General features: G+C 47.2%; 2 protein-coding genes and 1 long non-coding RNA gene across 23 annotated transcripts in view; 2 read left to right on the top strand and 1 right to left on the bottom strand.

Annotated features, from left to right (window-relative positions):
* The window catches only part of Ssh2 (slingshot protein phosphatase 2), a 297,577-nt gene extending 293,356 nt beyond the window's left edge, over positions 1 to 4,221 (top strand). The window contains exon 15 of the mRNA XM_008828731.1: positions 1,987 to 4,221. Within this exon, the coding sequence (XP_008826953.1) occupies positions 1,987 to 4,044 (2,058 nt within the window). The 3' untranslated portion in view covers positions 4,045 to 4,221. The remainder of the gene's footprint in view (positions 1 to 1,986) is intronic.
* The window catches only part of LOC103730483, a 55,907-nt gene extending 44,362 nt beyond the window's left edge, over positions 1 to 11,545 (bottom strand). For 2 of the 4 annotated variants that reach the window (XR_003848802.1, XR_003848801.1), the window contains exons 1-2: positions 11,402 to 11,545; positions 10,349 to 10,814 (exon numbers count right to left, since the gene is read on the bottom strand). This is a non-coding gene — a long non-coding RNA (uncharacterized LOC103730483). The remainder of the gene's footprint in view (positions 1 to 10,348; positions 10,815 to 11,401) is intronic. The other 2 variants (XR_607099.3, XR_003848803.1) reach the window with 1 other exon arrangement.
* A 122-nt stretch (positions 11,546 to 11,667) lies between these two features.
* The window catches only part of Coro6 (coronin 6), an 8,113-nt gene continuing 6,115 nt past the window's right edge, over positions 11,668 to 13,665 (top strand). For 3 of the 18 annotated variants that reach the window (XM_029561417.1, XM_029561421.1, XM_029561415.1), the window contains exons 1-2: positions 11,671 to 11,983; positions 13,059 to 13,317. In XM_029561417.1, coding sequence (XP_029417277.1) covers positions 13,120 to 13,317 — 198 coding nt within the window. In that variant the 5' untranslated portion in view covers positions 11,671 to 11,983; positions 13,059 to 13,119. The other 15 variants (XM_029561424.1, XM_029561422.1, XM_029561423.1 and 12 more) reach the window with 7 other exon arrangements.

Below are 13,665 nucleotides of genomic sequence, written 5' to 3'. Positions count from 1 at the left end.
GGGCGTTAGCTGCCATTTGGGTGCGGGGAACCAAATCAGGGTCCTCTGGAAAAGCAAGTAAGTGCTCTCAACTGCCGAGTCATCTCTCCAGCTCTGAAGTTAGAATGCATCTTTTTTTTTTTCCCTTTTTTTTTTTTTTTTTTTGAGACAGGGTCTCCCTGTAGCCCCAGCTGGCCTGGAACTCACTGTGTAGACCAGGGTGGCCTCGAACTCACAGAGCTCTACCTGCCTCTGCCTCCCGAGTGTTGAGATTAAAGATGTTTGCCACCACACCTGGCTTACAATGCATCTTATAGCTAGCAGTGTCTTAGGTCAGTACCATGCAATAATTGAGGGATAAATGATGAGAGATTTACTCTAACATAGAAAACTTCAGCTAATGAGTTTATGGGACCTGATTATTAGATTTTTTTTAATGTTTTTATTTTGCAGTACTGGAAATTGAAGGCAGGGCCTTGTGCATGTCAGGCAAGCTCTTTACTGAGCTCTATCCCCAACCCTGATTAGATACTTGAGGTCTCATAATTTCTATTTACTCCACCTTTTCCAAGACTCACCTGTTATTTTCTCTCCTGAACTACCCAAGGCAACTCTACTTTTTTGTTCTCCCTCCCCCCAAAGCAATAGCTTTGTTTTATTTTTACTGAGAATTCAGAATGCTTGAGTCCTCTTTGTGGACCAGTCAGTGCAGTAGCATTGACAGAAATAACTTCCTGTAAAGTCCTTGGTCATATGAGTACTCCCTCCGGGGCCCGTGCATGCACCAGGCGCTCTGGTCTTGGCAAGGTCATTTGTGCCTGATGTCCTGGCAGATTTCCCCCAAAGGCAAGACTGACCTTGTTAGTTTATACCAACTAAGATTCTCTTTTAAAGGAGAAAGACCAGAACAAGTCCTAAGAAAATACTGTAGTTTGAAGTCTTGCATAAAAGTGTTAACAAGCCAAATTGATAATCATAATGATCCGGCTTTAAGAAGGCTTATTTCTAGATTTTGAAATTCGTTTTTTTTTGCTGTGAGAACTGATTTTTGCATCACACACACACACACACACACACACACACACACGCACCCACTTTTTTGTGGGGTGCCTTGATCTAAATCTGCTGGAAATTCTTGTAAAAGAGTAAAATATCTGAGTAAAGGTTTCTAAGGTTGCTGAGGCATGTGGCATGTGGCTGAGTAAGCTAAGTAAACCTTTCTCAAAGGAGCAATGTGAAATTTAGGGATTGTGAGGTCAGCTATAGAACATATTCTCCTGGCCTTTATGTGTTGGGATGTTGCTTCCCAGAGGAGCAGTTATAGAATGTGTTAGAGCTATTAAGAAAGAAAACAGCAGTGAATCTTCAGAGGGTAGCCACAGCCATCTTGCCCTGTCTCAAGCTGAGCATACTGAAGGTGGACACTGAGCCTATGATTGGAGCCTGTGAGTATGTTACTATCAAATTAGAAGTTGGTAAGCCATTGGGGGGCAGAGGCAGGCAGATCTCTGTGAGTCCAAGGCCAGCCTGGTCTACATAGTGAATTCCAGGACAGCTGGGACAATAGGGAGACCCTGTCTCAAAAAGACCAAAAAAAAAAAAAGTTGGTAAGTCAAAAGGAAAGACTTCATTTACCTTTTTATGGTCTGAGTCCTAGAGTCTTATGATCCTAGGAAAATATGGATTATAAAACCCCCAAAGCTGTTTCCTACATTTTAGAGCAAGTTCTTGGATTAAAATCTTGCTTGAATAAACAGAACAAAGTTAAGGGTGGACAGTGACACACCTCATAATGAATTTTCTATCTCTGACCTTGACTAACCCATTTTGTTTTGTTTTGTTTTTGTAGTCTGACAAAACAGTAAGCTAACAGTCCTGGGCACTCTATATCATATGTCCTCTTAACTAGATAGGTTCTCCTGGATCAGGAAATTGCTAAATAAAACACTAAGATTTTCAGTTAGGTGATAATTTGACATAATCATCTCACTACTTTCTCTCACTTAGGCAGTCTCGGAACTGGTCAGCCCAGACATCATCATGCAATCTCATTCAGAAAATGCAATTTCAGTCAAAGAAATCATCACTGAAATTGAGTCTATCAGTCAAGGAGTCGGGCAGATTCAGTTGAAAGGAGACATCCTCTCTAACCCATGCCACACACCAAAGAAGAACACCATCCATGAGCTGCCTCTGGAGAGGGCACAGGCCCCCGAGAACAAACCCGGACATTTGGAGCATGATGAACGTTTCTACATAGTCCAGCCTGAACTAGCCAAAGACTCCGGGAAGTGCAATCCAGAAGGCTGTTTGACCACATATTCATCTACAGTAGACTTAGAAGAAGAGGAACTAGTTGAGGGAGAATATGACCAGGGCCCAGGGATGCACCCTAGTGCCAAGTGGTGCCCTGGGTCTGTGAGGCGAGCCACCCTGGAGTTTGAAGAGCGCTTACGGCAGGAACAGGAGCACCATGGTTCTGCCCCTGCATGTACCGCGTTGTCCACTCGTAAGAACTCTAAGAATGACTCTTCTGTGGCAGACCTAGTACCAAAAGGAAAAAGTGATGAAACCACTCCAGAACATTCATTTCCCCTTAAAGAAGCAGAGATGAACAAGAGCAAAGGAAAATGCAGTGGGTTCGAAGCTGGCTCACACTCCCATTGTGAACAGAATGCCTCTGTTCTAGCCCCCGAGCTGCTGGAACATCACCCTTTGCCAGCTCCTCAGGGCTGTGTTGGATCAGATACTAGAATTAGTAAGCACCAAGGAGATCTGAAAAAGCAGAAGACTGTGACTTCATACCAGGCGTCCGAGACACAGGCCATCCCTCTTCCCCTTCCCAAGAGGATAGAAATCATTGAGTATACACACACAATTACATCACTCGATCACACTGGGCCAGGAAGTAAAATAGCACCCAGCAAAAGTGAGGAACAAGTACTAAGGAAGGTGAAGATGGAAAAGTCTATCACTATGTTTTGTGCACTGGATGAAAATCTGAACAGGACTCTGGACCCCCAAGTGCTACCTCTGCCTCACTCTTCCTCTGAGTATGACAGGCCCACTGACCCAACTTCCATGTTGAGAAGCCCAGAAGATAAGGGCCCATCAACATCCCTGGAGACAGCAGCACCTTTAGATAGTTGCACAACCCATGTAGCATCTCTTAACTTGGATTGCCTGCCTCCCCAGGCCATCTTTCACTTGGAAGGCTGCATTGAGCAGAGTAGCACCACAAACAGTGAGCCCTCTACAAAGCATATTAGCTGGGAAGAAAGCCAGGAGGGCCTCCTTCCCAGTGGCAATGAAATGACACACACAGTCTCTCAGTTAAGTAATGAAGACCTAGGTTTAATTAGCAGACTTGGTGGCAACGTTGGGGTGTATCAGAAAAAAACAGACCCATCCCCTGAAGTCTTTCAAATCCCACATAGCTCTAGTAGTGAAAATATCAGGGGTCTCAGCCACAGCTCTGGTGTGGTAAAGGAACGTACTAAAGAGATTGAGTCTCGAGTGATCTTCCAGGTGGGGGTCACCAAACCATCACAAATGAGGCGCTCAGCATCTCTCGCCAAATTAGGTTACCTGGACCTCTGTAAAGACTGTTTACCTGAGAGGGAGCTTGTCACCTTGGAATCACCTCATCTCAAATTGCTTCAGCCCTTCATCAGAACAGACTCGGGCATGCATACCTTGATGGCCCAGGAGCCCTCAGGAATCTTTGGTGTCCCCCAGAACCCAGAGCCCACCAAGTATTTTGTGGAGCAACTTAAAACAACAGAGTGTATCGTGCAAAGCAAACCAGTGGAGAGGCCTCTTGTGCAGTATGCCAAAGAATTTGGTTATAGTCAGCAGTGTTTGCTCCCCAGGGCAGGGCTAGAATTGACTAGTTCTGAAGGAGGCCTCCCTTTGCTACAGACACCAGGACTACAGTGTGCAGGCCCAGCTCCAGGACTGGCCGTGGCACCCCGTCAGCAGCATGGCAGAACTCACCCCCTTAGGAGACTGAAAAGAGCAAGTGATAAAAAGCGGACATCCAATCCCTTCTATAACACCATGTGACTCTGAGCCTGTATGTGTGATTTCTAAGAGAAAATATAAAAGGGGCAGGTGTAATATGTAAGGAACATGCACTTTATTGGTTAATTTTATATTTTGGTCATTTTACTGTTCCTGGCGCATGCAGGGTTTGAGTTCTGTGTGTGTGTGTGTGTGTGTGTGTGTGTGTGTGTGTGTGTGTGTGTGTGTGTAGATTGATTTGAATGGCAAAATCATTTTATCATTTTTTTATTTTTAAAAAAATTCAAACCTCAAAAAAAAAAAACATTTTGAAAGAACACCTTTATCAAAAGCAAATTGCTGTTTTTCAATCAGCTGCCACCTGCCTCCTCCTCATTTTGCCCTCTGAGAAAAGACATACTTGCTTGATTGAGGGACAGAAGCAGACGGAGTAGGTGGTGCTGAAGCTACAAACTGGAAATGCTCATAGGCCTGAGGCATCTGATGGGCTGACAGGCAGGAGGAAGCCAGATGTTCTCAGCCTGCATCTCGAGCCCTATCCCTTTGGAGTCCCAGAAGGGGGCAGGTTCCGCTTTGCTCCAAAAGGCAGTCTAAAATCCATTTCCTGTATTCTAGAATACATCATTATAAAAAGGGATTGATGGCTACTTTTGCAAATCTGCCAAGCAAATCATTTTCTCCAAGAAAATAATCTTTAAAATTGAAAGGGAACCCTAATGAAGTTCAGAGGTCTTCTACAGAGGAAGGCATTACAAGAGAAGAGGTCAGGCTGAAGAAGAAAAGGTCACTGCCCGGTAACTACTGGGTTTGTGGCATCCACACAAGTGGTCACTCTGCCCTCCCTGCCAGCTGGCATGCTCTCCAGCATCCTCCTAGCTGAAACAGTGGAAAGACACTTGAAAAACAGCAATCAAAGTCGATGTGTTCTTGTAAAATGAATGCTTACGTAGGGTTTTAACCCTCCCATTACTTGAATAATACTGTGGGCCTTCTGAGTTTAATGGCCATATTTTTTTTCCAATTTATTTTCTCTCTTGCTGTTTTCCCCATCCTTTTTTTAATTTCATAGATTACATTTTCATTGTTATATTTACATACATGTAACCACCATTGGACATGGAGTTTCCTATACTGTCACTGTTAACACTTGACATAAGCTTTTTTTCCCCTCCTTTTCCTAGAAGGTTTGTCATTTCTCTATAAAGTTTATACACAGTATTTATGTACATAATGTTGTCACTTTGTTAATGTTTTGTTGATGATATTGTGGGGTCTTTTTGATTTATTCTTTTTAAGAAGGAAGTAGCGTTGCAACTAGAAAACACAGAGACACAAGAAGTAAAACTGGTAGTTGTTTATAAGAATCTATGCATTATATTGATGGTGGTTTTAATTGTTTTAAATGGAGATTTCTAATTGCCAACTCCTGCCAAATTATGCACTTCCTCCTCAGAAACCCCTACAGACTCCCATTAGATCACACTGAAGGCTGATTTTTGTTTGAGACTGAAGTCCCAGTTATTGAAGCACAGGCAGGGAGTATGTATGCCTTGCCCAGCATGGCAGCTCCTAGTGGAGGCCAGAAGGCTGCAGAGGAGGCCTCAGCCAAGGGCATGGGTTCCTAATGACTCCATTTAGGATGCCATTGCTTTGCTGCTGTTGTGAAGAGCCTTAACACCAGCACACCTGCCATAAATAAACCTCTTTGAGATTCTTATAGAAAACATAGCCTGAAATGAAACACCCACCATAGCTCATATAACTGAAGAAGTCTGCAGTTTGCTTCCTATTTGCTTTGGTGTCCACATTGCAGCAGACTGTCTGGGCAAGAGCCAGGGACTTGGGCTTTTATTTCATTACAGCCCTAAATTGTTAAGCTGATCAGAGGCCAGAATTTGAAGGGAGCAGGTAGCAGGATACACAGAAAGTAGTCTGAGGCCATTTTTAGGTGCTTCAGAGGAACTGTGGGTCCAGTTACCATACTGAAGCCATGGTTGGGTTTAACATCACTGCCAGGAGGCAGATTACACAGAAACCACCTGCTGAAAGTATATGGTATAGTAGTTACGGGTGCCTGTGCAGTCAGGAGTTTCCTCGACTGTCAGCTTTGTGATTCCCAGATATTTATGTGTTGTGTTTGTCAGGTGGTACCAGTGTGAGGGAGCCTTGTGAGGCAAGGTGATGGATTCCAGGACCCATCCATCTAAAGAACCCTATCTTGTTGAGGCAGTTCCACTTACCAATGTGATGGGGAAGGAACACGAAGTTATGGGTGATGGAGAGAAGAGTGTTTGCAAGGAGATTCAGAGAGTGACATCACTCCCAAAATAGCTAGGCTTAGGGGCTCACACCTGTAATCCCAGCACTTGGAGGTTGTCAGGAAGATTACTGTGAGTTTGAGGCCAGCCCAGGCTACAGAATAAGGCCCTGACTCAAAACAAGTGGCATCCACATGCCATACATTGCCAGCAGTGGGCTGCCAGCCATTATTTAATACTCACTCACTGCATTCAGGAACAGCAAAGACCCAGAAACCCTCTGATGTTATGAAACAAACACCCAAGGTGAAAAAGCACCCAAGCTTATAGTTTCAGGTTGCCTGTTTCCCACTCCCCCTTTCTGTTCATGGAAAACTCAGATCTGGCTTTGATAGATGACTCTGAGCAGGAAAAGCCTTGACATCTTGACTAGTGCTTAACCTCTTACTAGATGCCTCTCTATCTTTATTTTTTTTAAGACCACTATAGTCTGTCAGTAGTTCCAGAGAGATCTGTGTGTACACACACATAGGAAGAGTTGACATTTCAGTGCCTGGGATAAAGTTCCAGGAGCACCCAGGATTCGAGCTATCATCTGGGTGGTTACCTGGTCAGCTGGAGAGAATCCCAGCCCTTTGTTGATTTTTGGAAACAGCAGTAGTGTGTGCTATAGTAGACATGTAGTATTGTAGTCGGGTAGTAGTCGTGTCTCATTCTGATCGCTTTTTGTATGCTTTTTAGACTATTTGCTCCTGGCATCTCCACCTCTTCAGGATCTTTAGTGTTTTCCTGCTCTGTACCTTGTCCCAACTGGTATTTCCTCTTTCTCACTTTGGGAATTACCAAGAGCTCTAAGGGCAGGCTCTAAGGTCTCCTCCCTCTTGCTCCCAGGTCCAGAGGCTTCCTGGGAGAAGCATCTGAGACAGCACCCTACAGAAGTCTTTGCCTGCTTCATCTGAAGGTTTCAGTTCTGAAGTGAGCTGGGCATGTTTGGTAAAGATGTTCTGTGGGAGTTGGTTTTTTTTTTATTTTCTAAGAAAGCATTATGCAAAAAGTTTTAAGGGCATTTCAAAGTAAAGCCATTGCTTTGGCTTTTTCAAACAACTATTTGTGGATACTTTGTTTACTTTGTATTAAAATGTGCATCATCTTGTTGGTCACTCAGGCACTGAAGCCATGGCTATCTTGTGAGTCCTCCCCCAGAGAAACACCATAATGTCAGCCCTGTGGATGAGTGCGTAGAGCGTGGCGTTGACTCCACCTTCCTGCACTCGTGTCCAGCAGTTGTGCATCCCCTGGTGATGGTGTGTCTTAATTGTGACAGTCGTGATGGTGAATGGCTAGTATGATGGTTTCCTTTTTGCTTCTCAATGGTAGACAAGATGAAATTCTAGTTGTTTCAGCACCAATCCAACTTAAAAGCATCATGGACTTCGTTATCACTTCCAAATGAAAAGATTAAGCATGCATTGGACTTAAGTACAATTGTTGCCTCAACTCATCCAGCATCCATGTTAGGAAAAGGCCTGTCACCAAAGCAGGAAGCTGCACACCCCTCCTTCCTAGGGATTTGGAACCTCTCAATGCCATGGAGAGCTGTTGCAAGGTGCTTTTGTACTCTTCCAACCTGGAAGAGGAAGGTAACTGGGCCTGGCTTTTGCTATGAAGAGAGAACCAGCCTCATCGTCTCAATGTCCCAGAGATCTAGGACAGAATTTCTAAACTGGAATCATCCCATGTCAACTTCAAGAGTCTCAAGAGGTTTCTGGCTGGTGCTGCCATCTGTGTCTTCACAGCAATGCTGGTGGCAGCATCCTGCCTACACACACAGGACATACCCAGGCTTAATTTAAGCTGATGACCCAAACTGAAAACTGAGGAAATGACCTGAAAGGTTTTCTAATCAATAAGCCCACTGGGAATTGTTTGGTTTCATAGTTTACAGGATTTTGATTTGCTTGGCATAGCTAAAGGTGCCTTTTCTTTACTTTTTTTTTTTTAAAACAAAAATTTATTTTGTAAGACTTGTTCTAAACACAGAAATCAAGTCCAGGACACTCGCACTGACTGTTACCTTTGCCCAGGCTACCCCAAACTTTTATGCTCTCATTTTAAATAAAAGCAGGTGCTCCCTGGAATCTCTGGGACTTTCTGAGGCATTTAACACAGAATATAAAGAGTGGTCTCATCTCCTTCCTTAACGTCCTGGTGGTTGGGATGTTCCACTTGTATCATAGTTTTTTTTATTATTACTGATGTGCTCTGCTGTTTTTAAATGTGAACTTGTGTGCAAATGTGCAGATTCAATGTTCTTGTTACAGATTGAATAAATTTTTATTTTGAAGAAAAAAATGTGTGCTTCAAATACAAGAAAGGAAGTGGGTGCTGGAGAGGTAGAGGGGTTAGGAGAGAACACAGCCATGCATGGAGAGTTGGCTCAGCAGATAAGAGCCCTGGCTGCTCTTGCAGAGGACCTAGGCTCAAATCCCAGCACCCACATGGCAGCTGACAACCATCCGTAACTTCAGTTCCAGGGGCTCTCACACTCTGACCTCCAAGGGCCTTGCATGACATGAGTGCACTTACATACATGCAGGCAATACACTCATATGCATAAAAATATTTTAAAAAGAGAATGCAACAAACAATAGCACACACTGAAGAGCTCCAGAGAAATATATATATATGACCTCCTTCCACAAAAGACTAGATAGGAAATGCAATCACCAAAAATTATTGCAACAGTGAAGCTCCAATCAAGTGACCAAGCTGGGAATTTGGCTAGTCAAAGAGGCACTTGGCAGAGCTGCCACCTGAATGCTAGGAGAATGAATAAGCAAAAGGACCTAAATTCCTCCACCATCTGTGGTGCAGAGTGACTGGTAAGGGACAGCTGCAGTGACTTGCCCTAGCAGTGCCTGGATTTGTTGGGTGAATGACCTCTCCCAGCATTAGTGAGAGAACTAACAAGCTTTCAGCACAGTGCACCTCAGATCATGGAGATGAAAGGGGCCATGAATTTCTAAAGAAGTAAAAGCTTTAACTGCCTACCATTAGTAAGTAATCTACAACATCAACTGTACAGGAGAGAGATGGAGCCAAAGGGCAGATCTGGCAAATGAGCAAAGGCCAGGGTCCACCTTCTCCCACCTTCCCATAGACTCATCATGAGATATTTAACGGCACTATTCATCACATACAAGACAACACTACTGTCTGGAGAGACCTGTTTCTGGTTCCCCAATTGGCAACCAAATTTGTTTATTTCCAGAGAAAACATCAGCCTGCTTTATTCTGAATCATGCAGGTCAAGTGAGGAACACACTACTAGTCTCTAGGGGGAGTGCATGATGAAGAAAGTAAGGTCACTTCACAAAATATTCCAAGAGAGCTTGGCTTTCGAGTCAAAGCAAATGGGCCAAATCATGTCCAGGTCATCAGGTACCTCTTCCAGAAAGTGGCTTCATGGGGAGCCACCAAGCTCTATGGGGAGGCACCAAGCACCAACCCCGAACTGGTTCTTATGCTTAGCTGGAGCATTAGGCAGATTCAACCAGAACCTAAGAAAGACCTATAAATCCCTGCTCCTTTACCCAGAAAGCACCCTGACATCACAAATGATAGAACTGAATTCTCATAACCTTTGGAGATGGGTACTGTTAGTAACCCTGTTGTATATTTTTATTTTTATTTTTAAGTGTATGAGTGTATTGCCTGAACGTAGGTAAGCGTACCTGTGCTGTGCAATGCCCAAAGAGGTCAGAAGAGGGTGGTGGTGTATTCCCCTGGAACTGGAGTTACGGACAGTTGGTAGCTGTTATGTGGGTGCTAAGAATCGAACCCAGGTCCTCTGCAAGAGCAGCCAGTGCTCTTAACCATTTCTCCAGCCCTTAATTTTTGAGACAGGGTCTGCCTGTAGCCCCAGCTGGCCTGGAACTTGCTATGTAGACCACGCTGGCCTTGATCTCACAGAAATCCACCTGTCTCTGCCTCCTGACTGCAGGAATTAAAGGTATGTGCCACCGCACCTGGTTTTTATCCCTATTTTAAAGATGAGGAAACAGACACAAAGTGATTAAGTACCTTACCCATTCAGCAGGGGTTGATGGAGCTTGAGATTCTTGGCCCATGGTCTGGTAGTTGGACCCATGCTTTTCAGCACCATGTATTTCCGCCTCTTCTTGAAGGTCAGTGCCACTTTAATCTCGCAAATTATGTTTTATGGCACCAAGGGTTGCCTAGACTAATTAGAAAACTGAGGATCCAGTCTGGCTTAGTCACCCAATTTTTGAAGCTTTCTGTTCTGTAGATCTTGGCTGGGTCAAGTTTGAACTTTGTATCACTTGTTGGCAGAGAAGGTGGTTAGAGGACAACTTTCAGGAGTTGGTTCTCTCCTTCCACCATGAGGGTTCTGGGGATGAACTCAGGTTGGTAGGGTTGGAGGCAAGGGCCTTTGCAGGCTGTGATCTTGCTGACCCCTCTTCGATTTTACTGATTACATGTGTGCTCTGGAACGTGGGAAGCCAAAACTGGCCCCATGCTGCCCTCCAGGACCTATGATGGAAGGGAAAACCAATGTGGTGTGCAGGCCTTCAGAAAACAGCAGCTACCTGAACTGGCTGCTCTTCACTGACTGTATTTTATCTCCTCCTTGACCTTGAACGGTACTCAGACCTGTAGGTCTTGGGAGTGGGAAGTTCTTCTCTGGAATCTAGGCACCATCTCAAACAGCCTAGGGCACATTAAAACTCAGGCTAAAGGGGTTCAGAGTCGGTTGCTCTGATACCTAAAATGTGGCCAAATATCTGGCCAGCCTCTTTCCCCCTGAACCTGGCGCAGAGGGTGAGTTTACTCCCTCCAGGTCCCTGAGCTGCTTCCTGCCTGGCTCCCTGGAATCCTCTGATTGAGTGCCAGGGTTTTAGGTTCTCAATCAAGGTATCCCTATTAATAACAGTAAAATTCACAGCCTCGCAGTTGCCAGCAGTCAGCCTCATCCAGTAGCTAAGACAATGCCCTTCAGAGCATCTTCCGGGGCTTCTACCCAGTGGTGCCTGGCTGTGCAGCCCTACGCCCCTGGCCCTCTGGGGCTGACAAAAGCAGGAGCGCGACTGCGTCAGGAATGCTGCGGGAAGGCACCTGACCTCGCGCGGCGGCCTGATCCAGGGGTGCGCGCCCTCAGCCGACTCCAGCTCTCGGCCTGCGAACCTGGGTCCAGCCTTCCTGCGAGGGTGGAGGGAGGGAGGGGGCACGCACGCCCCTCCAACGTACGCACACTCAGTTTTCCCTTTGCGCTGAGGTCCGCAGACGCTCAGCGCGAAATCGGGAAGCAGGACTTTCCCGCCGCTGGACGGGGCGGGGCCAAGAAGCCCCACCCCCGCCAGGGGCCCGCCCCCTCGAGTTGATGGCAGCGGCAGCTGAGACTGCAGCGGAGCTGCGGGGAGAACCGCAGGCGGCGGCCGGAGCGCGTAACCCTGCGCCCAGCCCGACGCCGCCGCCACCCAGAGAGGCAGTTCCGGCGCTCTGACGCCTCGCTCGGCCCCCAGCGGACACCGGCCCTCTCCGCAGAGGAGGCGCAGAGCGAGCATAACCCGGCGCCGAGCCCGACGCCGCCGCCACCCAGAGAGGCAGTTCCGGCGCTCTGACGCCTCGCTCGGCCCCCAGCGGACACCGGCCTCTCTGCAGAGGAGGCGCAGAGCGAGCACCCCTGTCCGCATTAGGACCAGGTACCCCCCTCGCCGCCGCCACCGCAGCCATCCGAGAGGGCGGGGTCCCGGGACGGGCAAAGGTCTGCGCCCCTCCCCCCCGCCGCCGAATTCGGTCCGGCCAGGGAGGACTTGGTGTCTATATTTGGCTGGACAGCGGCAGGCGAGCAGACACCTCGTCTCATAAGAAGGCACTGCCGGGGCAGGAGACTGGAGAAGTATGCCGGTAGGCCGAGCCTCAGACCTGGGGCTGCAGAAGTGGTTTGAAGGGCACAGGGATGCCGGGACCAGAGAGGGCCGGGAGTCATTGAGACTTTCGGGAGCTGGTGGATCCCCTCGGGAAGAGTAGCATAGCGGAGGTTCTGACTCCACAAAAGGCACCTCACCCTCCCTTGCCGGTGCAAGTCTGATTTTTGTCAATGGGGTCGAGGACCTCCCACCCCCAGGGAAGTCCAAGCCCAGGCAGAGTACCCAAAGGAGAACTGTACTAAAGTATGGTATGCACATCAGATGACCATGGTCGGGACCTCTTGGAGAAGCCAGTTCGTGGTGGAATGGAAAGAGGGGAAATCCCCCTTACATGGCCCACCCCACCGCCACCGTGGGAGGAAACTGGCGAAAACAGTAGTGGGGAGGACACAGGTTAGCTAACAAGAGGAACTGCTCCCTTGGCAAATTTGTAGAAAAGGGTACATCTGCCTAAATTCTGCCAGAAATATGAATTCAGGATCTTGGAGGCTGCAGTACTAACCCCATGACTGGCTAAGATCCAGTAACTAAGGGAGGGTGCATTGAACAGGGTGGCTCTAGGAGATACAAACACTTGTGGAGAGATGTCACCCAAGACTGGCAGCAGAAGGGAACCCAGGCATAGAGATTCATCCCAAAACACTCTGTGTCCCTGGAAGATTCAGTCCCTGTCATCTTCCACTGTCTGCTTAGCCTGGGTCACTTAGAAGTGGTTCAAGCCCTTTAGGTTAAACAGCATTGACAGGTGGCAAAGGCCTACCTCAAACTGATCACCTTGAAGAAAACTCCCTGCTTCTAGAAGACTCCCTGCCAGATAACCCTTCTCACCTGCTCCTCCTTCCCACAGTTCACAGGTTTAAGGATCAACCTGCTTCTGGACCCTGAGATCCTCTGCCTTTGCCCCAGCCATGAGCCGGCGTGTGGTTCGGCAGAGCAAGTTTCGCCATGTATTTGGTCAGGCAGCAAAAGCTGACCAGGCCTATGAGGACATCCGGGTGTCCAAGGTCACATGGGACAGCTCCTTCTGTGCTGTCAACCCTAAATTTCTGGCCATTATTGTGGAGGCTGGAGGTGGGGGTGCCTTCATTGTCCTGCCTCTTGCAAAGGTGAGGGATGAGGGGAAGGAAGTAAGTGGGATGGCACTGGCTGGGGCCTGGGATATCTATTTGTCAATAGCCTTTTTTCACTCCAGTCCTCAGTCAGAAGGGAAGTCCATGAATTGACTGGTCTTTCTTCCCCAAGCCCACAGAATAGTGGGGAGTCTCCCTTACCCAACCCTGAGCACCAATGTCAGGGTGGCCTTGCCCACTTCCTAGGCTGTCCACCTCTATACAGTACCCTGTTCCCAGCAGGTACCAAGATGGGAGTTAGTAATGGAGATGGCTGGGAGGTAACGTAGCCAAGGCCTAGTCAGGTGCTGATTTTATCTTTCCCTAATCTCTCTCTCTCTCTCT

The sequence above is a fragment of the Nannospalax galili genome, unplaced genomic scaffold, assembly GCF_000622305.1.
Source record: "Nannospalax galili isolate Female #2095 unplaced genomic scaffold, S.galili_v1.0 scaffold212, whole genome shotgun sequence".
NCBI lineage: Eukaryota > Metazoa > Chordata > Mammalia > Rodentia > Spalacidae > Nannospalax > Nannospalax galili.
This window is presented reverse-complemented; position numbering and strand designations above follow the sequence as displayed.